This window comes from Dermacentor albipictus, chromosome 2, assembly GCF_038994185.2.
Source record: "Dermacentor albipictus isolate Rhodes 1998 colony chromosome 2, USDA_Dalb.pri_finalv2, whole genome shotgun sequence".
NCBI lineage: Eukaryota > Metazoa > Arthropoda > Arachnida > Ixodida > Ixodidae > Dermacentor > Dermacentor albipictus.
This window is the reverse complement of record NC_091822.1, coordinates 154,918,839-154,945,870: the sequence shown is the minus strand read 5'-3', so window position 1 is coordinate 154,945,870 and position 27,032 is coordinate 154,918,839. Positions and strand designations below refer to the sequence as shown.

Genomic DNA, 27,032 nt, shown 5'->3' with positions numbered 1-27,032 from the left:
TTTCGCAAGCTTTTTTTTCTCTTGAGCTTGTTTTTTCAAGTTCATGGTTGCAGCTTTACAGTGCTGCCTCATTCTCATGGTTAAGAAATAGTGCAGAATTTGTGCAATGACCTCTTCTTTGTGCTGAGCACATGGAAAAGTCAAGGTCTTTGTGTCAAGCACATGCTCCACCGTTTCCCAGTATACAGACTGACTGTCGGCATTTTTTGCAAAGTGCTCCTCAGCTACTCTCAACAGCTCAAAGAGATTCGCGTTGGGGTGCAACAGTCCACCCCTGCTCTTTGTGTTGGTCAGGGATCCTTCAGCAGAGCTGTTTTGCGGAATGGTAAAAGCAGACCGGCAACAATCGCACGTGGTGGCTTTCATCAACTTTCGGCTCAAGAATCCAACCACATAGTAAAGTATGCAGTCAACGACTTGCGCTGTATCCTTTCCGTTTACTGGGATAACATCCTCACATTCCCAGTCCTCAACAAGAATCAGTTTATCAAGCTTTTCTTTTAGCTGATCAATGAAGCCAGGCGAAGAGTTGCTTGCACTGCCTAGTTCGATCAGGGCTCGTAAGTCTGATGCGTCTAGTAATGGCTTCTCATCGACCACGCAGCAATTGCCAAACTTGGGAGGCCTCAGAAGCCTGTAAATGGACATTGTATTGTACAGTTGCATAAATGTTGGCATTGAAGGATGGTCATTCTGGCTTCCAGCAAGTCTTATCTTGCCAAAGAATCTTTCGATCGGATCTTGATTCATTTTATTTGTAAGAACGTATCTGAACTCGTACTGATGCAAAAGAACCTCACAAAGCTCTTTAGTTGATCTCAAGGTAACTCGGAGCCCTTCAGAAGTGCTTTTTGTCAGGAACATATCTTTCGTGATATTTCCACTCTGCAGCTCTTTTTCCCAGTTATCCAACCATTCTACCCCACGTGACAGAATGCCTAGGTCAGAGCCCTGCTTTGTGACACCTTCATGAGGAAACCGCCGGTTCAAGGCATCGAAAAGATTATTAAGAAACAATGTGAATTCTTGCGTGCCTTCAGTGTCTCCCAGACTGCGCACACCACGGTTTCTGTAAAATTCAATACCTGCTGCCATCGAGCGACTGAACACTTGCGTGGCAAGCTTTACCCGCATCTTTTCACAGTTGCTTGGATAAATGTGGGAATGTGTTATTTTTGGACACACCTTCAAAGCTCCAACATTCGCTTGGTCTTCTTTATAAACTGCTGCATAGTCCTCCCACCTAATCCAACGTCCCTCCTTTTTCAGGTACCTTTGTTGCAAAAGACGGTTCCTGATGCATTTAAAGAGGTGTGGAGCATCAGAAAATGCAAAAACTTTTCGTGTGGGGTCGCTTGGATGTGTGAAGGAGTTCCGGCAGGCTTCTAGTGACCCACTTATACCCAGTGTTCGCCACATAGTCCTGTTTGTCGAAGCTCCATCACAAACAAACCCATGAATTTTTGCTCCAGCTTCCTCCATAAGTAAAACTGCCTGAAGGAGCAACTGTGCAAGAATAGTACCCTTCGTGGCACCTTTTGCTGCAAAAACACCTATTGGCTGAGCACAACTTTCACCAAAAGGGCAGAACATAAAAACAAGAGCAAGGTCTGCAAGCTCGGTACTGTTTTCCGTCTCTGATGCCAGACCGACGTAGATCATTGTCTTTGAGTTGACAGCCTTACTTTTACGGACTTGCATCTCATCAAAGATGATAATACCGTGCCGCTTGAAGTCATCTTTCTTTTCAAGTTTCTTTTTTAAGGCTATGAAGAACTTACTATCAAAGCCTGTTTTAAAGCCCACCAATGAGATGTAGCGGTGTATTGTTCGTACTGAAGGCAAGGCGAGAATTTCACTCTCCATCAAGAATCTGTATCCTGCAGGTGACCTAATATGGAGGAGAAGGCAGAGCAAGATCCAGTCATCTGAGTATCTTCTACCGTTTTTTGAGCGAGCTTTGCCTGCAGCTACACACTCTTTCAACACCAGCTTTTGCGCTTCAGGAAGGTTTGCTTCTCTGGAAAGGCGTCAAGAAAACGCGTCAAGAATGCTCGAATTGACGTCAAATTTCTCAGTAGGTTTCTGTAAACAAAGTAAATTAATGGCTTCGAAAAGGAAATGTACATTTAGGTCTGGATGGGAACTAACCCTTGGTCTCCGGGATGCGAGATGAGCACCCTTTGCCGACGCCACTTCGGCTCCACGGTTCTGGCTGACTCAAGGTGCGCCTATAGTGCGTGCTCTCATGAGTGTTTTCATGCGTGGAAAGTGCATGAACACACTCATGACATTCCTAGGTTCTACAAACGGCAAATGCTTTCGCATTCCCACATGTAAGCAGTCTTTACTGTCTCTGCCAGATAACGTTCTTCTTATTTAAACGCAGCCTTTAATGACGCAGAACGAATTCAAATTCCCAAACTTTACGCAAAATTTTGTATAGTTGACTTCGTTAATAGCTTCTCAGAACTAAAAGAAAGGTATATCTGTATAAACAGAAAACAGTCACATACCCCGAAGGGCAATGCCGCATCGTGGAGGGGACCTATCTGCTCCCGTCTGGGGACGCAATGTCGGTTGAGGATTACGAGCGTTTCCATCCCAAGTTCCTGAAAAATAATCAGAATTTAAGGCGTGTATTTGTCAGCGAAAATTGGAACCGACATTCACGGCTTGAAACCCGATACCAGCGTCCGTAGAACACCAAACCGCTAGAAAACTCGACAGCTCCAAGGGGTTCTTACCTTCGGGATTCCTGGAGGTTGTTCTGGAAATTTTCTGGATTTGACATTGTAGACTTGTAGATTGTAGATTTGACATTGTAGAGTAAAGCCTGAAAAAACATAGAATCGGAAAAGGCATCGCTACAAAATACCGGCCCAGGTGGAAACTCGGCAAAGTCTATTGTGCCTAAAGGTGGTTCCTGACGAGGCTCACGAGCTTCCTGGCGCTCTGGTGTTGGATGCCCCGGTACTTGATGGTGAACACGGTACCGAAGGGTAGCGCCTGGTCGCCCATTCCGTCATCGTACCACCTTGTCAGCGCCACCTGTATCGTGTTCTCAGGAAAAGCTGCATATTAGAAGAACATTTCTTAATACAAGAGCTTCTATTCACAAGTGTTGCCAACATCTTTTCCTAGAAAGAAATCGGGAGCGGAGCACGAGTTAGCACATTTTCCTGTCAGTGTAAAACAGTTAATGGGATCTTGAACGACATTTCAGGCTTGGAAAAAGAAAAAAGAGAGAGTCCGCGGTAGCACAAACTGCTGTGAACCCCTCAGCTAAATTATGCAGGCGTGCGCGCTGCATGGAGCGCGCAAGCGGAACGTGAAGTCACCTTTTTTTCAATCTCTCTCTCTATTCAACACAAGCCTGCTCCCGCTACGTCCCCTGTTTAATATTGCTTATACAAGAGTGAATTAGGAACTGCGCAAGTTTTCCCAATGTCCCGAAAAAGCTCATTGTGTGACAAAGTTGAAATTTTGAGAGAATGAGGAGAATTTTATGTGAGATGCCTATGCAATGTCTAAAAAAATTCTTTATAGTTACAGCGGTCGTAAAAAAAAAAAAAGCTGGTCTACGACGGCGTCAACGGCCGTCATCAGCTATGTTCCTAATGTCGCTAGTGAACTGTATCGCAATGGAGATCAGAACGCTTATCAGAACGCCGTTTACTCCTGGTGTATACCGTTAGCTGAGCTGGGTCAGATTAGGATCCTTTGTTTTGTGGAATGCGTCCTTGATTGTCTGAACCATTCTCTCTGCCTCTCAGTTTGAGCGTAGTGCAGACTGCTGGTGACATAGTTGACGCCGTATGATGCTGCAAACGCGGCGAACCGCTGCGATGAGAACAGTGGATGGCGTCTACTTGTAGAACGCCGAGCTGCTGCTTTAATTTGTCGGTGAATTCCTCTTCCTGAACAATCTCCATTGCTTTCTTGACGGTAAAGCTCTGGCCGAGTTGGATGAAGCAGTGGCGACGCTGATGCGACTGCAAGCAGCAAAGGATCTCGTCTTGAACCATGAGGTCGGTAGCTGTGCCAAACTGACGATTTGGCGAGCCGTTGTAGCATCCCGAATGCAATCCTGATCCTGCTTAAAAGGGGGGCAGCAGAAGTAGAAGACGCGGTGTAGAAGCAAATTGTGCATCCTAACTCAAATGTAGGCGCAATGGAGGTATATTATCCTCGCCGCCAATGCGATGTCAGGAATGGCGACGGAACGCGTCGCGCAGATGCAACGCTAGTAGCATCGGATCCGGCATCGGCGGCAGCAGAATGGCGGAATGTGCGATTCTTGTGAGCCTTACGGCAGCAGTTGACGATGTGCAGCCCGGACGGGAAGGGAGTCCTCGTCGCCAGTCTTATGTCGGCGTGGCCGCCGTGATCGTCACGCCAGGCGCGTGGGGCACGCCGGGACAGTGGCCTGAAGAGAGACGCAGTGACATGGGGACCGAGGCTGAGAGCGAGATTGTTGAAAGCGTTGTGCTTTAAATAGGATTAGCGTCGCTATCACAACGGCCCCCTGAGGGCAAGTTTCGGTATCGAAACCGAGTCCCCGAAGTAACAGTTTTCATAGCTCCGATTATGGACTGGCGTGAACCTTTCTTTTCTTGGTTTAAAACAGAACGTACCTCAGGGTTGTTTTAACCAAGACTGAACCTCTTGGTTTTTTTCATGCTCCTACAGGTCAAGGTCTCCTCGGTATTGTTGTGAGCAAGTGTCACATGCTCGTACTTAGGAGTGCTTTTGGTGAAGTTGGCTGGCCTTATTCCATGCAACTCAGTGTCATTTCACTGAAGCCTTTTGGCCTCATTTTTTGGAACTTTCTGTCAAACTGTCTGCTCAGCGTCAGTGGCAAGCAATGGCTTCTGCTGCTTTCTGCTTGGCAATCTGTTGAGCCCAAGTTGCCCTGCTTCAACAGCAGCAAGTTTAGACTTGCACTCCACTTTTTCACGAGTGGTATGCACCTTCCACGGATGAATCGGAAGACCAGTCCAAATAGGCCTGATGCCCTCCTTAAAAGAAATGAAGGGACCTTCCACAGCTAGGATGGTGATAACAAAAGATTACGGAGACACCAAAACCACCACCATTCAGTAGAGAGGAGAAGCTGAGCTGTCATCAGTCATTAGCAGCGGATGTTGGCGAGAGTGCCTCTCCTGTCATTATTCTCTGCTTTAGCACTGGTGAAATGATCGAGAAGTAAAGTAGTAAACAGGCAATCTATGAGCCGAAAGCTGGAATCCTTGCGGTGCACTGCGGCTTTCTTTCTTTATAAACTTTTCTCAGAGAACTTGGAGATGGTTGTGGCACTGGCTTTGTGTCATGAAATTACCAGGGGTGGGAGCCCATAACAGATGTAAAACAGGCCCGATGGGCAGGTAAATGAGAGCCCACACAGTTCCTTGCATGGAGATGTATGGTCAGTTGGCCGTGATTTATTATAGAAGTCAATTTTTTCTTTAGGAAGCTGTTATAGGGCTAACCATCTCTCCGCAGGCTGTAGTTTGCTTCGTTTTTCTCGCATGGTGTCAGGTCCATGTTTCTGTATTCTGAGCTAGTGAGAAACCACTGCTACTGGTTCTGTTGCCCTTAGTTCACTTGTTCACTATGCGTTTATGAGCATTGAAATGGGGCAATATATTTCCTTTCTAGGATGGGACCTCCAAGGCTGCCATTTCATGCTCATGAGCTTTTCAACCAGTTCTTCACCTCATTTTGCAAGGAACATTGGACATAAGCTGTCATTCAGTGCATGCACATTTACCACTATGGAAGAAAGCAAAAGTATACATGTAGAAGTGCAGCAATTCATTGACTACATGTTCCATGAAAACGTGTATAGCTTCCACGCAGAAGTAATCAGAGGTGTAATTTAAAGGCAGCAGAAATGGAAAAACATGTTTTCAACTGCATATAGTCAGAGGAAGGCTGTTACTGTTGTGATGCCCAAATATGGGGACAACGGTTCGTGTACTTAAAGGTTTTAAGCCTCCGAGAACCCAATTGAGGACAAAGCCGTTGGTTTCGAACACACACAAACTTTCAATGGAACTAAAAAGGCTTAAAATAAATGATAGAGAATAGAAAACATAGAAGAAACACTCAAATAGACATCACGGCGGTAAGACACATTTGGGGCTAGTGTGAAGCTAACTAGTGCGCGAGTCCGGGCTTGCCACGACGGCAGGGACGCATAACAGTCTCGATGCGGAGACGCGACGACAAATTGACGCAAAGAGTTGTGCCGGTCCCACCAAAGGTCGTGGTGTAAGTTGACTGACCGGGCGACCGGAGCGCGCCAGCTCTGGCTTGGAGAGGTAAAGCAGGCGGCTTGGTGGCACGAGCAGACGGCGGCGGCGTTCTGGCCGGGCAGCTGGGTGTAGAGCTCAGGCCCGTAGCCCGACTGCTCTTGTCCTGCCCACGGGCACAGAAACTCGAACGCCGGCCTCGGGCAGCAGGCGGCACGACAGACGGGGGCGGCGTTCTGGCCGCCAACTCATTGTCCCACTCATTATATAAATCTTATAGATGGATCGTCATTTGAGGAAAACCAATTCTTTAACAAATGGTCCATTCTGCGTTATGGTTCTACCTACCTGTCTTCGTACCTCGCTTGTGTACGGTTGGCTACTGGCACGGCTAGTAGCGGCTGCGATACTGACTTTTCTTGATGGCGCTAGCTATGCACCATATTTAGCAGTTTCAATGAAAAACTGGCGCATTTTTAAAATCCTCAAATCTAAGCCGACCTTGAGATAGGAATATAATTGTATGAAAAAAAAAATCTATCGGTCTACATTCGAATAAATACGGCATATCCTTCACTATGGATTTGTGGATTTGTTTGGATTGACGCACCGAGCAACGAGCACCTCGGCATATTCGAACACCGTTCTCCGAACGCCGCACGCGCCCCAGGAGCGGGCCCGCGTGGCCTCGCGAGCACCGACAATGGCAGGGGAAACGAACGGCAGTGCTCACGAAATGGACATAGAGAACAATAGCCAAGACTCCACAGCGGTCCAAAGCAACATGGAATTCGATGAGAACAGCGGCAAGACGCTGAGTCAAGCTGGCCCATGGTTCCAAGCAATCAAGGCAAGAAAAAACAAGAAGGCGCCGAACGAGGACCGCATACAAGAGAGAGGAAAGCAAGGAAACCCCCAGAACCAGCAAGGAGGACTGAGCGCGAGGAGCAACCCGAGAGTAGAAGCAAGCATGCAAGCCACCAGCAACCACCAACGGCAGCAAGATCAGGGAAGCCGAACCAACGGCAAGCCACCGCCGCGACGCGTGACGCCGCCACTGCCAGAGAATGATTACAAGGTGGTATACCGACCAAGAACCGGCATGAAACTGTCAAGCTGGCCGGACGAGAAGATCACCGAAGGACTTGCAAGGGCAAGTGGTTCCCCTTTCAAAGAATTTTGCGCGAACGTAACCATCCAAACGCAGTGGAAGCAGAACCTGATAATTGCCAGCACCGCAGACGAGGACTACGCACTGAAACTCGGTTCCATCAACGGCATCGAACTTTGGGCGGCCACATACGAGATGACGCCGTACATCAAACCGCTCCCAGGAACAGTACGTGGAGTCGTGCACGGCATCACTGCGTGTACGACGGAGACACGACTTGCGGAACTGCTGGCAGCCAACAACTGTGGCATCCTGCATGCGAGGATGCTCGGCAAATCCACCTCAGCAGTTATCACCTTCGAAGGTCCGCACATCCCTTTCTATGTGAAGGTGGCCGGCTCGTACACACGTTGCCGCCCATACCGCAGATCGGTACAGTACTGCAAGGCCTGCGGAGAAATCGGCCACCGGCAGGACGTATGCCCCAACCCAGACAAACACATTTGCAACAGGTGCGGGGTGCAGAACCCACAAACAGATCATGATTGCCAGTTGCAGTGCAAACTATGTGGGCTACCTCACGAGACGGCAAGCAAGGAGTGCGAGAAAAGGCTCAAGCCAAGACCCCCACCCCTGTACGTGAGGGAGAGAAGTAAATCAAGAGGCCGACAACCACCTATAACAAGGGAGACAAGTTCAAGCTCGGAATATCGAACAAGTAAGCCACAACAAGAACAGCAGAAGATCAGCTGGGCGGAAGTGATAGCCAGTTCCAAGTCGACAACCGACCAATTTCCCTCACTGCCGACACAAGAGCGAAATTCGAGATACGAGGAAACCATCGCCTCCCTCAGAGGGCAAAACGCCGACCTGATGAAGCGGAATGAAGTGCTCATGAAGCGTCTAGAAGAGCAAGAAGGACGTCAGGAGGAACGGGACAAAAGAGCTCAGGCCAGGGAACAAGCCCTGGAGAGGAAGCTCCAACATCTCATTGAGCAATTGCAAAAACAGCAGTCACCGACCATAACGCCAACGCCGCCGAGGGAACATACTCCCCCGATAGAGGACCTAGAATCGGGAATAGAGTACAAGGTGAACAAGGCCCGAACCGAAGACAAGACCGAACTGAGAAATGAATTCCGAGCCGAACTGGCTCAGGCCGTCGACACCATAAGCAAGTCTGTGGCAGCCACCGTCCAAGCAGCCTTACAAACGCTCCGACAGGAGATCACCCAGATGGGCAACGAGCTCAACCAACGCATCTCCATCCTAGAAAGGGAAAAAGAGCAGGCAAGGAAAAAGCCAAAATACCCCATCAGAGAAGCCCAGATGAACGAGACTCTGGGAAGCCAAGATGGCGAATAAAATAGCAAAGAAGAAAGAAGCGACCGAAACCCTCAAAATTTGGCAGTGGAATTGCAGAGGAATAAATCGGAAACGGCAAAATTTACTTCACCTATGCACCCTACACCAACCTGACGTCATCGCGTTACAGGAAACAGAGACAAATAATATTACGATGCGTGGCTACAAAACGCACATTGCCCAAGGAAGGACCAGGACCGCCGTCCTCATCAAGAAGCACTACACGACGCAGCAGCACGAAATCAACCACAGAATCGAGCACACTCTGATTGAGCTGGTTCCTCCCAAGAAAACCCTGCAGAGCCTCTACATCCTGAATGTATACAGTCCTCCGCGCGACACACTAAAGGACTTGGACAAGTTACTGAGAGAAGTGAAGAAAGTCACCGACGGTCAGAAACTTCTCGTGGTGGGCGACTTTAACGCTCCACACGTGGCTTGGGGCTACCAATCAACCAACAAGAAGGGTATGGACGTGCACAACGCGGCACAACACCACCAGCTGACGTTGTGGACCGATCCTCTAATACCAACTAGAATCGGCAACAGTGTCTCCAGAGACACCAGCCCAGACCTGACCTTCTCCACTGGCTTCAGGCAAGTCGAGTGGTCGAGACTGGACGAGACTCTGGGCAGCGACCATCACATCATCCAGACCGAAATCATGCACCACAAAACCCCTGTGAGATTAGGTCAAGCCAAAATTACAGACTGGCCTGCTTTCCGCAAAGATGAACACCCCAGCAGCCTAGAGAACATCGAGGAGTGGACCAAGAACGTGATGGACTTGGTTACCAAGTACACAAAGACCATCCAACTCACTGCGGACAATCCCGAAGTCGACCCACACCTACTTCACCTCTGGGAGGCCAGGCGAGGACTTTTGAAGAGATGGAAGAAGCAGAAGAGAAACCGCAAACTCAAGATCCGCATTGCCGCAATCTCGCGGCAGGCGGAGGAGTATGCTGAAAAACTCGGACGTCAGAACTGGAATCAAGTGTGCGACCAGTTACAGGGAACCCTCACCAACCGAAAGACCTGGGCCATTTTAAAGACCCTTCTGGCGAAGACGGAATCAAAAGCTGTCACGGGGCAACACATACAAAGACTTATACACAACTTCCAGGGAACCGAAGAAGAAGCGCTCGAAGCCATCACTGCGAAATACATCGGAGACGAGCAACAACGGAAGACGCAGCCAGTCATTCACCCGGAGTACGAGGGGGAACCCAATCCAGATTTAGACCAACCTTTCACCAAGTCGGAGATCGTGGCAGCCATAAGAAATCTCACAAGAAACACGACGCCCGGCAGGGATAAAATTAACAACAAGACCCTCCGTAACCTGGACGACGGGGCGACGGAGAGTTTGCTAAAGTATATCAATGAAAGCTGGGAGACGGGCAGTATACCGGCTTCCTGGAAGCACGCGGACGTAACGATGATCCCGAAACCCGGCAAGCCTATCAACCTACAGAACCTGCGTCCGATCTCTCTTACGTCATGCGCGGGAAAACTCTTCGAGCACATGGTCCACAATCGTCTCTCGCCCTACCTGGAAGAAGGTGGGCACCTGCCGAACACTATGTTCGGTTTCCGGCCTAACCTCTCCACCCAGGACATTCTACTTCAGCTTAAAGAAGAAGTCATCGACGGCCTCAGCACATGCCACAAGAGTGCCATCCTGGCACTCGACGTGAAGGGAGCCTTCGACAACGTCTCACACGAAGCAGTGCTAAACAGCCTACAACATACCAACTGCGGACGGCGGACATACAACTACGTCCGGGACTTCCTGACGGGTAGAACGGCGACCATAGGCCTGGGGAATCTCAGGACCGAGAAGTTCCCAGTACCGCAGAAAGGAACCCCCCAGGGGTCGGTGATCTCCCCGTTGCTGTTCAATATAGCGATGAGGGGATTGCCGAACCTCTTGGAGAACATCAGGGGTATCCGTCACGCAATGTATGCAGACGACCTGACCATGTGGACGTGCACGGGATCGGCGGGCGAACAACAGGACGCCCTGCAGGAAGCCATCGACAGGACCGAGCATTATCTACACCACTGCGGTCTTTCATGCGCGCCGGAAAAGTCGGAGCTCCTGATCCTCAAAAAGAGGACAAGAGGGCGGCCTCCGCAGGACACACCTGACCCAACGTTGACACTAAATGGAGTCAACATACCCAAGGTGGACACACTTCGTATTCTGGGCCTCACTTTCCAGAAGGACGGTGCCGGTCTCGCCGCCATTAAAAAACTGCAAGCGACAGTTATCCAAGTCGCGCACTTGGTGCGAAGAGTGACAAACAAAAAGCACGGCCTGAAAGAGCAGGACACAATCAGATTAATACAAGCCCTGATAATCAGCAGAGTCACTTACGGCACCCCGTACCTGGGTCTCAAGAACAGCGAGAGAGACAAATTGAACACCCTAATACGAAAAACCTACAAGCTGGCACTGGGGCTTCCACCGACGACGTCGACGGAGAAGCTGCTCAGCCTGGGCATACACAATACTTGGGAGGAACTTGTAGAGGCCCACAAGACCAGCCAGATAGAGCGACTCAAGCTCACCAGCACAGGTAGGGACATGCTAATAAGACTGGGCTACCCAGTCGAATATGAGTCTACAAAACAGCGGGTTGCTCTACCCCTGAGGGAGAAGATCACGGTGGCCAGCATCCCGAGAAACATGCACCCTGAATACCACAAGGAAAGGAGGCGAGCGAGAGTGAAAGCTCTACGTAAGGCCTACGAAGGACCAAAACAAGGAGAAGTCCGGTACACCGACGCGGCAAAGTACAAGAACAGAGCGGCCCACGCTATCAGCGTGATCAACGGCCAAGGACAAGAGGTAGCTGCGGCCTCGGTAAACACTCCAGACATCGACTGCGCGGAAGAAACGGCGATAGCCCTGGCGGCCACTACGGGCCAGCGAGAGGAAGATGTAATCACAATCATCACCGACTCGCAAACAGCATGTAGAAATTACCAAAAGGGCCGCATTTCCAAACAAGCCGTGAGCATCCTCGAAAAACGAGACAATTTTCCTGAACTGTACATTGTCTGGGCCCCGGGACACGAGTCCCTGGCGGGTAATGTAGCGGCTAATGCCGCTGCCCGAGATCACATTCTCCGGGCTATCCCACCAGGTTCACGAGCACCGGTAGACCAACAAGATAGCGTCCCGAAAAGATACGCCGATATCCTGAGCCACTACAGGCTGAGTAGGAGGATCTATCCACCCCCGCATCCCCAGCTGACAAGAGAAGAGGCGGTGATGTTGCGAAAACTACAGACCGGCACATTCCCGCACGGCACCCTGCTACACGCGATGTACCCTACGAGCTATACCCACAAATGCGCTTTCTGCTCTAGGCCCAATACCCTCTACCACATGGTATGGGAATGTCAGCAAAACCCATCGACACCGCCCATCACCGGACCAACCGTCGAGCAGTGGGAGGCCCAGCTGACAAGCTCGAGCCCTGAAGACCAGCATCGCCTGGTGAGCAGGGCCAAGTTATCAGCTCAGGCCCACGGCATCCTGGACTAGGGAAGCCGCCCACCTCGGACGATTTTACCGTCGGCTCATTTCTACTAATAAAGTTTATTCCTCCTCCACTGCGACTCCGAGTATAAGCGCTGGCGTGGACGAGTGTTATTCATTACGATTTAGAATGAAACCGGCTTGGTCCCGTTTCGGTTACTGAGTCAATAACATATATTTATGACCTCTTCATGACGATGTTTTCATCCCAAATAAATGTTGTAAATTATATTGCTTGCTAGAAAGAGAAGCAATAATGATGCACATAGCCTTCATGGGGATTTCAACTGCCGTTGGCAAAACACTACCAAAGGGTCACTGCAAGTTCTTTTCAGGGTCAGAAGAGCATGGAGAGCAATTTGAAGCGGGGTTAACATATCGCAACGTATTCATTCTCCAGACATAGGTTACTCATACCATTAGAAATAGCCAAGTTGGTTACCTCCTTCTCTTAAATAAAATGAACTTCTTCGTGTCTATATATTTCAATATATAGTGTCCGTGCAAGGTTTTCGCAGTGGAACTGAACCGTCATCAACGCATGGGGACTGCTTCGTCCCCCCTCTCTAGCTGCGTGTAGGGCAAGAGGCAGACACCCCGGCTCGGTGGAATAGTTTTCAATTAATCGCAGTGGAAACTGAACAAAACATGTCTGTGGTGCTTCTAATGTGCTTGTCCTCATATCGTCGCACGTATGCGCACACTTGCGACGAAGCTTTTAGTCACACACAATAACATTTTAACTAAAGAGGTAGAGGCAACTCAAAATAAATGTCAAATATTTACAATATTTACAATATTTACAATCCTTGCACAAAGTAGTTCACCACTTTCCGTGCGAGCTCATCGCTCATCCCGCGGTAAACTACAGATTAAAACGTTTTTCGTACAACACTCAGCCTGTACAAAGAACAGTTCCGCACGATTACGATCAAGAATACAGCGTCGCACACGAGCGTCTGAGAGGACGACGTATTTTGGCTGGCGGAGACGCTTCTTCCGGCCAACGCGGCATTTTTTCTTTTTACTTCAATATCATTGTAAGGTGATGCTGCATCACGCCATTGGTTATCACCCAGATGGCGTAATCACACCTGACCAACGACCAGGGAAATGCTAAGTCCCTCGTGCTTGGAAATGAAGTATTAAATCACGGTAAGAACCGATGCCGTTTCGACACTTTCCGTTTGCACTGGAGTAACATTTTGAACTGGCGATGCGCCTTGTTTCTTCATCCGTCAAACAGTAGCCAGGTGTCCCTTGGTACGGCTGCAAGTTTTGTTCCGTGCCAGACAATTTCTGAAGACGCCAAGTACCTGCCACAAGCCGTCACAATTGTAACGTGGGCCGATTTGATGCGTAGAAAAACGAGCGATTTTCATTCGGCCGATTGCACCTGGATAGAACTCCGTCCTGCTGACGCGTCGCGCAGGCGTTCGACAATGCTCGGCCACCACGAGTACGCCGGTCCATCCTGCCGGGCGGGAGGCCATGGCCATGTTTACCTGAACGCCGTGCCACTGAACCGCCATCTTGCGCCGCTCCGACGGGCTGAACGCTCTCGGCGTCGCCCAACGCTTGGTTGGCGTTCTGCGTCGCCTCCAATTCTCGGCCGATTTCTTCGGCTTTATCCAAGGTCAAATGTTCTCAGTGAGCCAAAAACTTGTTCGATATGTGGGTTGGCAATTCCATTAATTATTTGATCTCGGATCCGGTCGTCGTACGTAGCATCGAATTTGGAAGCGAGCTATTTTTCCTTGAGGGCCGTGACGTGTTCCCTGAAACGCTCAAACGGCAGTTGCTTGGGCTTCTGAACAGATGTCTCTGCGCCAGGAGTTTGCCGAGAATAACCGATTCAAGAGCTTCAGCAGCTCCTCGTACTTGCTCGTGGTGGCCCTTGCCTCCGTAGTCGACGTACTGGGCGTCTGGGCAGCATTTCGTCATCCCGTTGCAGCGGTAGTTGTCGGCTGTGTCTCAGCCTGTTCTGCCGCGTCGTATTTCATTTAGCCTTCCCTGCCCAAAACGCTGATGAGAGCCGACGCTCGACACTCGTCCTCCCATCCACTCCCGCGCGCCGCTTTAATGTGTGCCTGGAAATTTTGCTTCCATCCGTACCAAGGAATCAGAGGAGGGCCAGGTAAGTCGAGGACAAGAGGAAGGTTTAAAAAGACTCCATTCTGTAGGGTTGCAAGCAGAAGTCTACGGCTAGGGAATCCGAAGGAAGCAGGCAATAGGCGTCTCCGAAGATGACCCCAGACGAAGAAGGCCTAGGCCGACGCCAGCTGCAGCATTCGCAGAAGCTCCGAAGGCATGCGAGGAAAGAGTATGGGAGCGAAGTAGATAAGTAAAATTGTCACTTACGGCGTTTGAGACAGCAGGTTCTTCTAAATCCTCGTCGCCATTCTGTACCGTCTCACGTAAAGCCGGTCGACGGAGGGGCCTCGCGTTCGAGAGGACGACGCAGTGAAGTTGGCGGAGACGCCTGTTCCGGGTGAGAGAGCCTGGCCAACGTGGCGTTTATTCGACTTGCATAGCATTTTAAAGGCACGTTGCGTCATGCCACTGGCTATCACACAAGTGGCGTGATCACACCTCATTGGTGGCCCTCAGGTGGCGTGATCACACCTCATTGGCCTATTGAATTCATACAAACGCACCGACATGGAGGTCGTGGCTCCATCATGCGATCACTGCAGATAATTGTAGCGAGTGATACTTATGACAGCAGAGCGCAGCACGAGTCAAGCAAGAACATCAATTTAGATTCTAAGTGCGGACGCTGCCGCTGCAAAACGCAACTCTAGCTTCCACAGCGTTGCACCTGATTTTCCGAGACGGAGCATAGGTAAGGACACTTGCGAGACGCTCTCGACACGATCAAGTAGCAACAACGCGCGTACACCGGCCCTGTGATGGCAGCGGATACCTATCGACGGGACGACGCCTAATTATTGCCAAGAATCAAGCTCAAAGCACCCAACACCTACACAAACGCCCCAGAGTTGCAGCGCTTACCTTGAAATGCTGTCCTTGATGAAGCGTCGAGCCTACAGACAGGAGTAGAAGGATCCTGGAACAGGAGCACCGAACAGACGAATGGTTGGTTGCGGCAACGGGGGCTTACCTCGAGGGCTTGTTCCACGCGCCCGTGCCAGCGCGAGGTACGATCTACTAGATGTATATGTAGAGCCTAGATGTTACACTCTAAAAACTAAGAGAGTGCCGGGCACTCCCTTTGAGGGAGTAGCGGCTTGTCCCATATTTCACTCTCTTTTCGAGAGTAGATCGACCCTCTTTGAGAGAGAGTAGGTCAACTCCTGTTGACAGAGTTTTGTTACTCCGCCGCAAGGGATTGCTAGTACTCTTCTGCAGAGTGATAATACTCTTCCCACAGGGAGTGCTAGTACTCTTCCGCAGAGTGGTAATACTCTCACCGTAGGGGTAATGGCACTCCACCAGACCGAGTACTTCTACTCCCCCAAACAGAGTGCAACTACTCTTCCCAATACCCTCTTAGCGAAGTCCTGGCCACGCATGCAGGCAGGAAATCAGATCAAATTAGGGTTCGCTGATACACCGTTCTCTAGGCGGCTCCTCAGACTCAGTGGCCCAATTCCAAGCGGCCTTCAGAATAGGCGTGAGCAATGTTATGCAGGATTTTAAAGTCATTTTTCCTGGCTATTTGCTGCCTACCATGAGTCGTGACGGCTCGTAATCGGCCTATGCGTATGTGTCCCGAACGCCACTGCGGAGAAAAAAAAGCTAATTCACATTTAATCCGCAAATATTTTCGCATATTTCACAATCAGGAGACACATAATCTAATTAGAACACAATAGTCGACGGAATCACACACTTATGGAGAACCACATTGCTCTATACATCACGTGGATTCGAACCCACGTACACTCGCATCTATACAATTCAAAGCACACATCCTAACCATTATACCACAAAGCCACCACGCTCAGTCGTGTTGTTTTAGAGCTTATATACATAACAAATGTATTTGAGGAATCGGCTGCGGTGGTTGGAGTTTCTCTGCAGTGTGCTGTGCTGTTGTGTACTGGAATACGTTTGCGTTTGCATCATTTCCATTCCTTGCTACGACTAACGGAGGAATACAACGTAGACGACGACGTGAGAACTATTCACGGCTTGTCGTCACCCCAGGAAAATAACAAATGTGCCGTTCAGCTCACGATCGAGTGCTTTTCCAGTCCATGCATTATATGTTCTCCGAAATTACGCGGGTACAAAGTATCGTGCCAACCATCCACGTATGTGAATTTAAGTCGCGCGTATACTGGTGAGCATTTCTGTTTATTTTTTCCGCCAGTTCCATTCGTATGTGGTCAACTGCGATGCCAGTACCAGGCATTTCGACGTGCCTCACGCTGCCGTGTAGGCGTTCTTTTCAGGTGCATTAGTTTAGAGTTTGGTTCAGTCCGCTGTGAGCTGTTGTCCTGCATTAGCAGCGGATCGTTAGCGTTTTGAAGAGCACGCATTCCAGCATTTGGAGACTGCTTATGCCGATAGCCGCGTCACATGCATTGGCACGCATGTTTAAATGAGTAATGTGTCCACTTGTTACGCGTGCACTGCTCGTATCCTGTGGCAGTGCTCGTTCTAAAAGCTTCGAAGACCATCTACATTCATACGTGTGTTCAATATATATGCACAGGATAGACTTGCCGGCTAGTTGGTTGAGCATTTTAGAAGAAACAGCGCAACACAAGGACGACGCAAAAACATGGACAACACCACGAAGCGCTGGTGTGGTCGATGCTTTTTTTCGTTCTGGTGTTAGCGCTGTTTCTTCTTCCACGATACACGCACACCACAGGTACGCGAAAGTTTAGGAGTATAGGGCGTTAACTTTGTTTTCCCCGTTTCCTCTCAGTGTCAATGGCACAATGCGTTGCCCGAAATAGCGCACGCTTACCCCCATATTCAGAAATGCATCATAACTTGAAGCCCATGCTTGACTTGATCTAAATGACGCAAGTCGTGAACGCACCAAAAGAAAGGCAGTGAGCGTCTGGGGGACGTTCGCACCAGGCGTCGTTTATATAAAGTCAAGCATGGGCTTTGTATTAATATACATTTCTGAATACGGGGGTTAGTCATCTACTTCTCACAGAAAATGTCGAAGAAACGCCCACCAAAACCAGGCACATTCGTAAACCTAACTAGGCAATACGAAGCTCCATAGAAAAAGAGTGGTATTAAAAGCTTTCAGTATTTTTCTTTACTCCAAAATGGTTGCGCTCTCGTGGTTTCAATGTACAGAGATGATGCAGCGTTAGCTAAAAAGCATGAATTTCCGAACTCCATGCCAAAATAAGCTTGTAAAATTATTTAGGTGCTAGAAACCAGGGTTTGTAGCGATCCTTGAAAACCCTTTATTTCTAAAATGCCATTTTCAAGGCATTGAAAAGCCTGGAATTTTTAGAAGTACTGGAAAGTCCTTAAATTTGTACACTTGGCTAGACATAGCAGACATTGCCAAGTGTTTTTTTTTTTCCTTCTGTGACATTCTTCGCATGTCACAGAGAATTGTCTGTGGAGGTAATAGAAGGAAAGCGACATCCTTAAAGTTCAAATTACAAAGGAGCTGCAGATACCAGTTTTAGGCACATGGAACCGGCGACAAATGTACTTGGAGGAGCAGAAGCAGGAAGCTCAACGGTTGAGGCATTCAAAGAAAAGCTGTGATGAGTAAATTGAGAGCTACAGACACAATAAAAGATCACCTTTCTCCGGTGCTGTGTTGTTCCGCGATCTTGAGCGCGCGCGCGCGCGGTGGAGAACTCCGAGTGAAAAAGTAGAGCGCTCGCTACGCGTTCCTTTGAACTGCGGCGGCCTGTTCTCTTAGAAGCAAAACGATGTGTTCTTTGCTCAGCGTGCATGAATGATACATTGCCATGTTCGGGGCCAGCCACCTACAGTTGAAGCAGAAGATCACGCTACGTTTTGTTCTCTATTGCCGCAAGAGTAGAACTACTCTCTCTCTCTGAAGGGGGAGAGTGAAAAGCACATTTCACTCTCTCCTTGGTGAGAGAGTGAACAATGCATTTCACTCTCCTCGACATTTTGCGAGAGTAAAACGACGCTTTGAAGAGTGAACCGGCCGCTTCACTCCTGCGATACCCTTCCTAGTTTTTAGAGTGTAGCGATGATGATGAAATGGTCAATTATACCGTAACTGACTTCCTCCTCTGTCCCTACCTTCACCCCAATGGATCCACTTCAAGGGGGCGGAAAGCCTTTATGGTTATTTAATTAAACTCTCACAAGAACAGCAATATAGCAACACAATAACAACAACATTAAGCGACGAAAAGGCAGAAATAGTTGCACAGTGCATGCCAACACCAGGCAGGCAAATTCCTAATTCCTCTTTAGAACACACGGGGAAGGTGGGAGATGGAAATTCAAGACGATGAGCAAAACGAGGACAAGGTGAAAGCAGGAGCCAACGTTTCGACAAGTGTATTTTTCTTCTTCAAGGCAACATATCATTTCCTCGCCACAGTATATATAGGTGGCGTTCTTCTGCATACATTCTTTCACGCGAGCCGAAGGTTAAAAAATGCGGTTAAGTGTTTCCATTTCAAGACACATTGGCTGGCGCGGACAATCTGTCTCGTGCAGCACTTTGCAAACTAAGCGAAGCGTTTCACGACTGCCTGGTTAATTGTGATGTGTGGGCGGGGTTCACAGCAGCCGCTGCAGACGAACCTCTGCTAATGCAATGCTCCGTCCATGCAGGCGATGCGCTTTACTCTGGCGCCATCTCGCAGCCATCGCCGCCACAAAGCACTCGTCATGCGGAGCACCATGCTTTTATTCTCACGCTTTCACCGCACCCTCCCCCGCTTTCGTCCTCGCAAGCTCTTCACTATCGCCACATTTAATTTTCTGCTTCACTTCGTGTCGGTCTTTGATCCTTCGCCGTTGTGCTCGTTTGCTTGGTTACGCCGACACTCGCGCTATGAGGCCGTAAAGAATCAGGTCTATAGACACCGGCTTAGTTGTGGGAGCAGCATTCATTGACCGAACTACAGCATTTGGTACTCTGAACCATTCTGTTCTTTTGTATCAACTGCAGTGAACTATGCAATCACTGGTACTTCATGGCTAGATAACTAATGGGTCTCAAGTTGTATTTGGCAATGACCACCTTTTATTGGCTAACTTTATCATATTTGATGTTCCTCAAGGTTTATCATTAGGTCTCATACTGTTTCTGTTCATAAACAATCGACCTGATGCGCTTACCAGTTACGAGTTCGTCCTGTATGTCGATGACACATTCATTTATTCATCTCACTAGTGATTGACCGTGTTGCAAGATCGCTGACCGTGTTGCAAGATCAGCTGTACGCTGAACTTGGCAATATCAACAGGTGGTGCTCACTAAAGCACCAAATTATCTTCAAATCAGTTTTTCAAGAACATGTTTTGTTTTGTTTTTAATATAACCTTCAAACAACAATTCCACCTCCCCTACAGGTGTATCATTAAGTAATCATGTCCTGCCAATATCTTACGGTGTTACAATTTTGGGATTCATTTTAGACAAGATATTAAATATGCATGCTTAACTCGCTTCTAACATAAATTTCATTTTGTATTCACTTGACAATCAAAACACGCAGGTATTTTCAACCTAATACTCTTCGCTCATTGCATCATTCATACATACATACATTGCCATTTATCATACTATAAGCAGACGCTGCGCAGACGACGCTAAGAATCGCCTAAGAATTTGTGCGGGTTTCACAGTGCTGCAACAAGCCAGCTATTTTACTCTTTAGCACCAACACTACATCCAGTGTTTATTTATTTATTTACACAATACTGCAGGCAGCAATGCTGCCTAAGGAGTAGAGGGATTACAAAAGGTGCTTTTTCAACATATTTTAAAATGAAACATGAGATGCGCATTGAACAATACATTCTGGTAAATGATTCCATTCTTCGCTCGTAAGTGAAAAAAATGATTTCTGAAAGATTTTAGTGCGGGCAAATTCTGACTGGCAATTCGCCAGTCATGCAGGCGGAGGACAAAGCCGGTCCGCACCACGCTTCGTGGTCAGACCGGATCGTACGAAGGCGAGTACACACTTGGGTCTTGTCGGGCACAAAGCAAACACTGCGATGTACGGACTACATCTGCATTTAGCTGCGGCCTGCTACGTAGCGCAGATACGGCAGGGTACCCTAACGAGTCCACTGGCTCAGCGCTGTGCTGCTCGCTCATGACAACTGCGTTTGGCTTAAGTTTGGCGCGTCGCAGGTGCCAAAATAGGGGGAGTGGTGTCTACATTAATATCCAAAATTAAATGTGAACTGTGCGCCACGGTGACATATAGACGGCGGTGCCTTGTGAGCACGCCTCGCTCTGTCGTAACTTTGGCAGTTAAAGGCCTCCGCTTCTGGTGAATGCATCGAAGTACTTTTCGTGACAAAGTTTTTATCAAATAGCCTATTTTAACTTCGAATGCTTTCCTCCACTTCGATAAACATGTAAGTGGTTCAGGGCCCGCTTAGGTTTCTCTGAATTCGTAAACTTTACGTAAAATTGGTAGAGTTGATATATACATTAACAGCTTGTGATAAAAACCAAGGAAGTGTATTTGAATTAACAAAAAGCAATCACTTACTGCACTGTGGTGTTCCTCATTTAGTTGATCAACTTTCTGCTTGCTCGGCACGATCAGCCTCAGGCAGTCGACTGCGAACACTTCTCCTGGTTGGGTCATATCGGAGAACCTGCGTGGCGGTGGTTCACACTGATTATTCGCCTAGCGATGCCTGCGGTGTCGACAGCGGATTTTTCGCGACACTGAGCCTTTAGCGTACATGACAGGAGTGTGGCGCAAAGATGACCCGAAAAGCTCTAGTCAAATTTACGCTGCATTGCCTGTGCACAGTGCCCTCTCGACGCCGTGACTAGGCGCGAGCCCCCACAAATGGAGTGCAGGAGCTGGTGGGCAGGGAGCAGGCGGGGAGAATGTTTGCGAAGAAATAGAGAGAGGGGAGGCTGTTCTGCGACCTACAACGCTAGAACTCAGAATGGCGCCCAAGCGTGCACTTAGTGCCGAGGAGACAAAGGCTCGCAGAAAGCGTCGAGCAGAGCACCCAGGGTAACATTGCATATCACGACTGTCGTATGCGGTCAATACATCACCGCCCATCAACGCAAACAGGAGACAAAGCTTCACTTAATTACATCGATTCCCACAGGGCGTTGTATCTGCATATTTTTACCTTCCAACTTTTCATACTTACATATTAAATGTGCAAAACAGTAACAATGAAAACTTTATTGGCACGGCTGTGCACTATCTCCGGGGCCGCCCCACAAAAGGCGCCACATTTTTCCACAGGATCCTGATTCTTACTGTCTTCTGGACGCTTTGTTTCGCATTATAACCGATTCCCATATGCGGTAGCTATTGGCCAATAGCTGACGTCAATCAACAAGGGTGTTTGGATCAGTGCGCTTCTTCCTACTGTTAATGTGCATATATTTTGACAAAGTTCAATAAGCAGGCTGAAGTAAGCGAAGATGTGCTTTTAAATTTCGATGATAATTGCGTACTTCCGGAAGACGGTCACCTTCAGACGAGATTCACCCTCAGACGGTCGCTTAAGTTCTCCACACCAACTGTCCGCCTCCTGGCATATAATACAATAGTTCGTCCTACTTTAGAATATGCAATAATCATTTGGGACCCCTACACAAAAACAAATATTGAGAAATTAGAAAGAATTCAAAAGAAAGCTGTCAGATTCATCTACAATTCTTACGGTCGAACATCTATAACAGATCTCCTTAAACGTAGTGGCTTCTCTTCGATTACAAAACAAAATCGTGTCTCCCGATTAAAATTCTTTTTTCAACTAATGAATGGCCACTACCATATTGATACCTCACACATCTTAACACCTTTAACTGGTTATACTGCTCGTCATAAACACTCCCTAGCAGTAACCCCGTTAACACCGCACAACAACTGCTTCAAATATTCTTATTTTACAAGAACAATAGTTGATTGGAATAAACTTCCTAATAAAGTCGTTACAGAAAATTCTTTATCTCGTGTTCAGGCGCACCTGCACTCATGAATCAACCGCGCATACTTTATTTGCTCCTTTTTCCATGCATTTTGTCCTTTTGCCATTTTCGAATTCAAGCGTCGGCATGATTGCTTAAACTGTATGTTTTTGTGGATGTACTTGTATGTTCCCACCCTGCTAAGATCTTGTAAAAGATCGCAGTATCTAGAAATAAATAAATAAATAAATAAATTAACAAGCACGGTTTCACGCTTGCACAGGTAAGCATGAGCACACCTCGCACAACGACCGCGGAATCTTACGATCAAAACGCTGCAATGAAGAAGCGTGACAGCGGCAGCGAGCGAATTGACCTTCATTATGCGAAAAACGGTGAGGAGTGCAGACAGGACACAAGGGAAGAGAAGGCGCTCGTATTGTCCACCTCTCTTCTCTTGTGTCCTTTCTGCACGCCTCACCTTTTTTTTGCATAATGAATCCTTACCAACTAGCTCAGCTTTCTGTCGTTCTAAGAATCGACCTTCGTGCTGTCTCTCGTTGCAACGGCAAAGAAGAGTCGTAAGGACATCGCGTACGATGCTACCGGCACTCCGTGTACTCAGTCCACTTCGCAGATCGCTTGCATGATGCGGCACCCGCGCGACCGCGCCGTAAGCAGCAGCCACCGGAGTAGGACGCCCCCCTCTCCCTCCCTCTCCTCCTCCTACTGTGCCTCGCGCGCGACAGAAGACGGCGCGATTCCGCCACGCCGTCCTCCGTCGCGCGGGCCAAATTGAGCCGCGATCGTCGGCTGAGCCTCGCGAACGTTCACTCGCGCGTACATCGTACGGCGCTCGTCGAAGACGCTATCGCGTTTGGAATTTGTGCGGAACATCAAGGCGACAGCGACGGCATAAATGCGCCTAGAGTTTCCATATAATTGTTATCGCAACAAAAAGAGAACGGACAAGCCACGGTTATAGTCCTTCTCGTTAACAATTTTTTTCAGCGGCATTCCTACTGCCAGTTGCGCATGCAGCAGGAATTTGTCTGAATAAGCGTGCTCGGAGCAAGAATCGCTCTAGTGTAATTTCACATTGACCAAATTTCAAGAATGTCTTGAAAGACCTACCAGAGGAACTTTGCCGCAAAAATATCTTAACGCTAGTGCATTGTATGCCCCTTTACACGAAGATCCGTCGGCGTCGGCGCCACCGAAAGATGATACCAAAACTGCCTCGCGTCGCAAAGAGTAAAAACGCGTCAAGAATGCTCGAATTGACATCAAACTTCTCGGGGGGTTTCTGTAAACAAAGTAAATTAATGGCTTCGAAAAGGAAATGTACATTTAGGTCTGGATGGGAACTAACCCTTGGCCTCCGGGATGCGAGATGAGCACCCTTCGCCGACGCCACTTCGGCTCCACGGTTCTGGCTGACTCAAGGTGCGCCTATAGTGCGTGCTCTCATGAGTGTGTTCATGCGTGGAAAGTGCATGAACACACTCATGACATTCCTAGGTTCTACGAACGGCAAATGCTTTCGCATTCCCACATGTAAGCAGTCTTTAGTGTCTCTGCCAGATAACGTTCTTCTTATTTAAACGCAGCCTTTAATAACGTAGAACGAATTCAAATTCCCAAACTTTACGCAACATTTTGTATAGTTGACTTCGTTAATAGCTTCTCAGAACTAAAAGAAAGGTATATCTGTATAAACAGAAAACAGTCACATACCCCGAAGGGCAATGCCGCATCGTGGAGGGGACCTATCTGCTCCCGTTTGGGGACGCAATGCCGGTTGAGGATTACGAGCGTTTCCATCCCAAGTTCCTGAAAAATAAAGAATCAGAATTTAAGGCGTGTATTTGTCACCGAGAATTGGAACCGACATTCACGGCTTGAAACCCGATACCAGCGTCCGTAGAACACCAAACCGCTAGAAGACTCGACAGCTCCAAGAGGTTCTTACCTTTGGGATTCCTGGAGGTTGTTCTGGAAAAAGCCACCGAACAAGCGGCCTCACGCGCTTCTGACCACGCGCGGCGTTCCCCGGGCAAAAGCGCTGGAGAAGGCGACCCACTACAGCGTCCCTGTTCTTCGCATCAATTACCCCGGGGAACGAACAGGCAGCCGACCGGCGACCTAACAGCTCCTCAATTAGAGTGAATCGTAGTATACGGCTTGAGGCGCTCGACGTTGACTATGTCTCGTCCACGACGGCGCATGTCCGAAGGCGGTTCAACGGGTTCGATCACGTAGTTGACGGGGATACGCGTTCGAAGACACGGTAGCGCGCTTCGTACTTGGGTAGCGCTTTCGAAGAGAGCCAGGTGCAGCGGAAGGAAGCGAGAGCCACACAAGCGTTCCAGGAAGGAAGGTCGGTGCAGAAGTGGTGTCACCGCCAGCCCGTGTGGAAGAATTGTGTCGTTGGTGTGCCACAGGGGCCCACCGCAAAGTAAGAAAACGGGTGGAAAGCCGGTACGGCTTCGAGTGCCGGTGTTCTACGCGTAGGCCACGAAGGGCAGAATGATGTCCCAATTTGTGCGGTCGGAGGCGACGTGCGTGGCAAGTATGTTGCCGAGCGTACGGTTGAAGAGCTTCGTAAGGTACCTGGTTTAAGGACGGTGCGCCGTAGTCGTACGATGAACGAAATTGACATGGCACTCTTTAAGAATCCTTTCAATTACTTCGAGCAGGCAGACGCTTCCGCGATGACTGAGCAGTTCCTGAGGTGGCCATGACGAAGGGTGAATCGACGAAGCAGGAAAGAGGCAACATCGGGCACTGCCGGGTGGGCGGCAGTTTCGGCGTACCGCGCGAGGTGGTCGACTGCCACAATGTGGGCCAGTGTTTTCCATCCGTTCGGTGCCGCCAGCTTTGCTGCCGTGCTAGCCTCACGTTCCCTGGATATTTTCTTGCATACCGTCGATAACGTGCGTCCGCCAGCTCAACGCGGTCAAGTTGTTGAACTTATTCAACCTTGCGGGCTTCTTTCGACTTTGGCCTACCTTTGTTGGGCACACGTCAGTGGTTGTTCACCGTATTGACACCGGTCACAATGCTCCGCTGCGCCAGCGTCAATACCCTGTTCCCACAGCCGAATACCTTGTCTGTGACGAACACGTTGACGACATGCTGAAACGGGGTGTGATCCAGCATCCCACAGACCTTCGGCGTCTTCGGTTGTGCCGGTGCGGAAAAAAGATGGCTCAATCAGATTGTGCGTCGATTACCGCCGGCTTAACAAGATTAGTCGCAAGCATGTATCGACGCGCATCGACGACGTCCTGGATTGCCTGCAAGAAGCAGAGTTCTCTTCGTTGGATCTGCGCCCCGGGTACTGGCAAGTGCCGATGGCCGAAGCCTGTTGGGAGAAACGCCGAGACGTACTTGTGAAACGTCTGTATGCCATCTGGCCTATACAGTCCGAGTCGGAGCGACGAAGCAAACTGTCACCTCACATAGCAAATGCTCAGAACACACGAGTCCCCCAATCACAGTCGCGGCACTCTCCCGAGCCGCGTTCGATGCGACGCCGCAGCGCGTTTGATGCAGCGCTACCAAGCCTTCGACGCAACGCCGCAGCGCGTTGGATGCAGCGCTACCAAGCCTTCGATGAAACGCTGCCGCGCGTTCGATGAAACACTCCTTCCCAACTTTTCTACGAGTGGCTCTACCGCAGCACTTGCGCAGCGTGCGGCATATCAATTTCACGGTGCTCAGAGTTCTCGTCTCTTTTCAGAAAAGTCCTTCTCAAATTATCGGCATGTCCGTATCGCACGCGGCTTCCGACAATTACCAAATATGTACGTAGTGACTTCACTCGTGTCACTTTTCCTGGCAACCATTTAATAACTTGACCTCGCACTGAGCGCACCAAAACAGAATCACCGACAGAAATTGACCGTGACATTTCGCGCCGATCGTCTGCAGCACTTTCACTCTCGGCCTTGTCCAGGAATTCCATACTAACATTTAGCAGGAGCTATGTTAGCCGAGTTCCCAGTTTGCGTCGCAGAAAGAGATCAGCAGGGCGTTTTACCCGTGAAAGTATGGGGAGTAGTCTGATAAGAAAACAAAAAAAGAGTAGTTTGCAATTCTGTGAACGGCGCCCACGCGTCAATCATGTGCAGCCTCTCGCGACCTCCCGATTAACGACGCAATCGTGCCACACTTCGCTGCGTTTGAAGCGTGCAGCACGAGACATGTTCTCCACACGAGCCTATTTATCGCGAAATGATGATACGTATAGAGCGTGCCCATTTTTCGCATTAGGGTGTATTGGAATCTCGGGTATACTTTATTTTACTTTAACATCTATTGGAATGAGGCCGTTCTGCTGTTTGGATTCGAACTTCTGACCCAGCGCTTGGTATTGGCGGCGAGGAGTTACGGAGTCGCCATCTAGCGGAAGCGCCTCGCTTGCGTAGTATGAGGGATCACGCGGCGCGCTCCTCATAGGTTTTGCTGTCAGCGCTGACTGAAAACCACGCGGGAGCTCTCCCGGACATTTCTGTAAGTACTTTCGAAACGAGAGAAGTTTTTTACTCTCTAAGTAATAATCTTGGGCAAACTGAAAGCACACAATCGTTTACAGACGCTATCTGTTTACCGAATACGTACAGTGAACGCCACTGCGCGCAGTCGCCGCGATGGAGTCTCCCGAACCGG

The 27,032-nt window shown here is 49.0% G+C and overlaps 1 protein-coding gene across 2 annotated transcripts in view; it reads right to left on the bottom strand.

Moving 5' to 3' along the window:
- LOC135915464 (uncharacterized) overlaps positions 1-26,944 on the bottom strand; it is a 79,762-nt gene extending 52,818 nt beyond the window's left edge. The window contains exons 1-7 of one of the 2 annotated variants that reach the window (XM_070534122.1): positions 24,331-26,944; positions 24,096-24,191; positions 20,962-21,070; positions 15,302-15,356; positions 2,941-3,074; positions 2,748-2,836; positions 2,517-2,612 (exon numbers count right to left, since the gene is read on the bottom strand). In XM_070534122.1, the coding sequence (XP_070390223.1) occupies positions 2,588-2,612; positions 2,748-2,836; positions 2,941-3,074; positions 15,302-15,356; positions 20,962-21,070; positions 24,096-24,115 (432 nt within the window). In that variant the 5' untranslated portion in view covers positions 24,116-24,191; positions 24,331-26,944 and the 3' untranslated portion in view covers positions 2,517-2,587. Of the gene's footprint in view, positions 1-2,516; positions 2,613-2,747; positions 3,075-14,647; positions 15,269-15,301; positions 15,357-20,961; positions 21,071-24,095; positions 24,192-24,330 lie in introns of those variants that run through there. The other variant, XR_011512197.1, reaches the window with a different exon arrangement.
- Between the last annotated feature and the right edge of the window lie 88 nt (positions 26,945-27,032).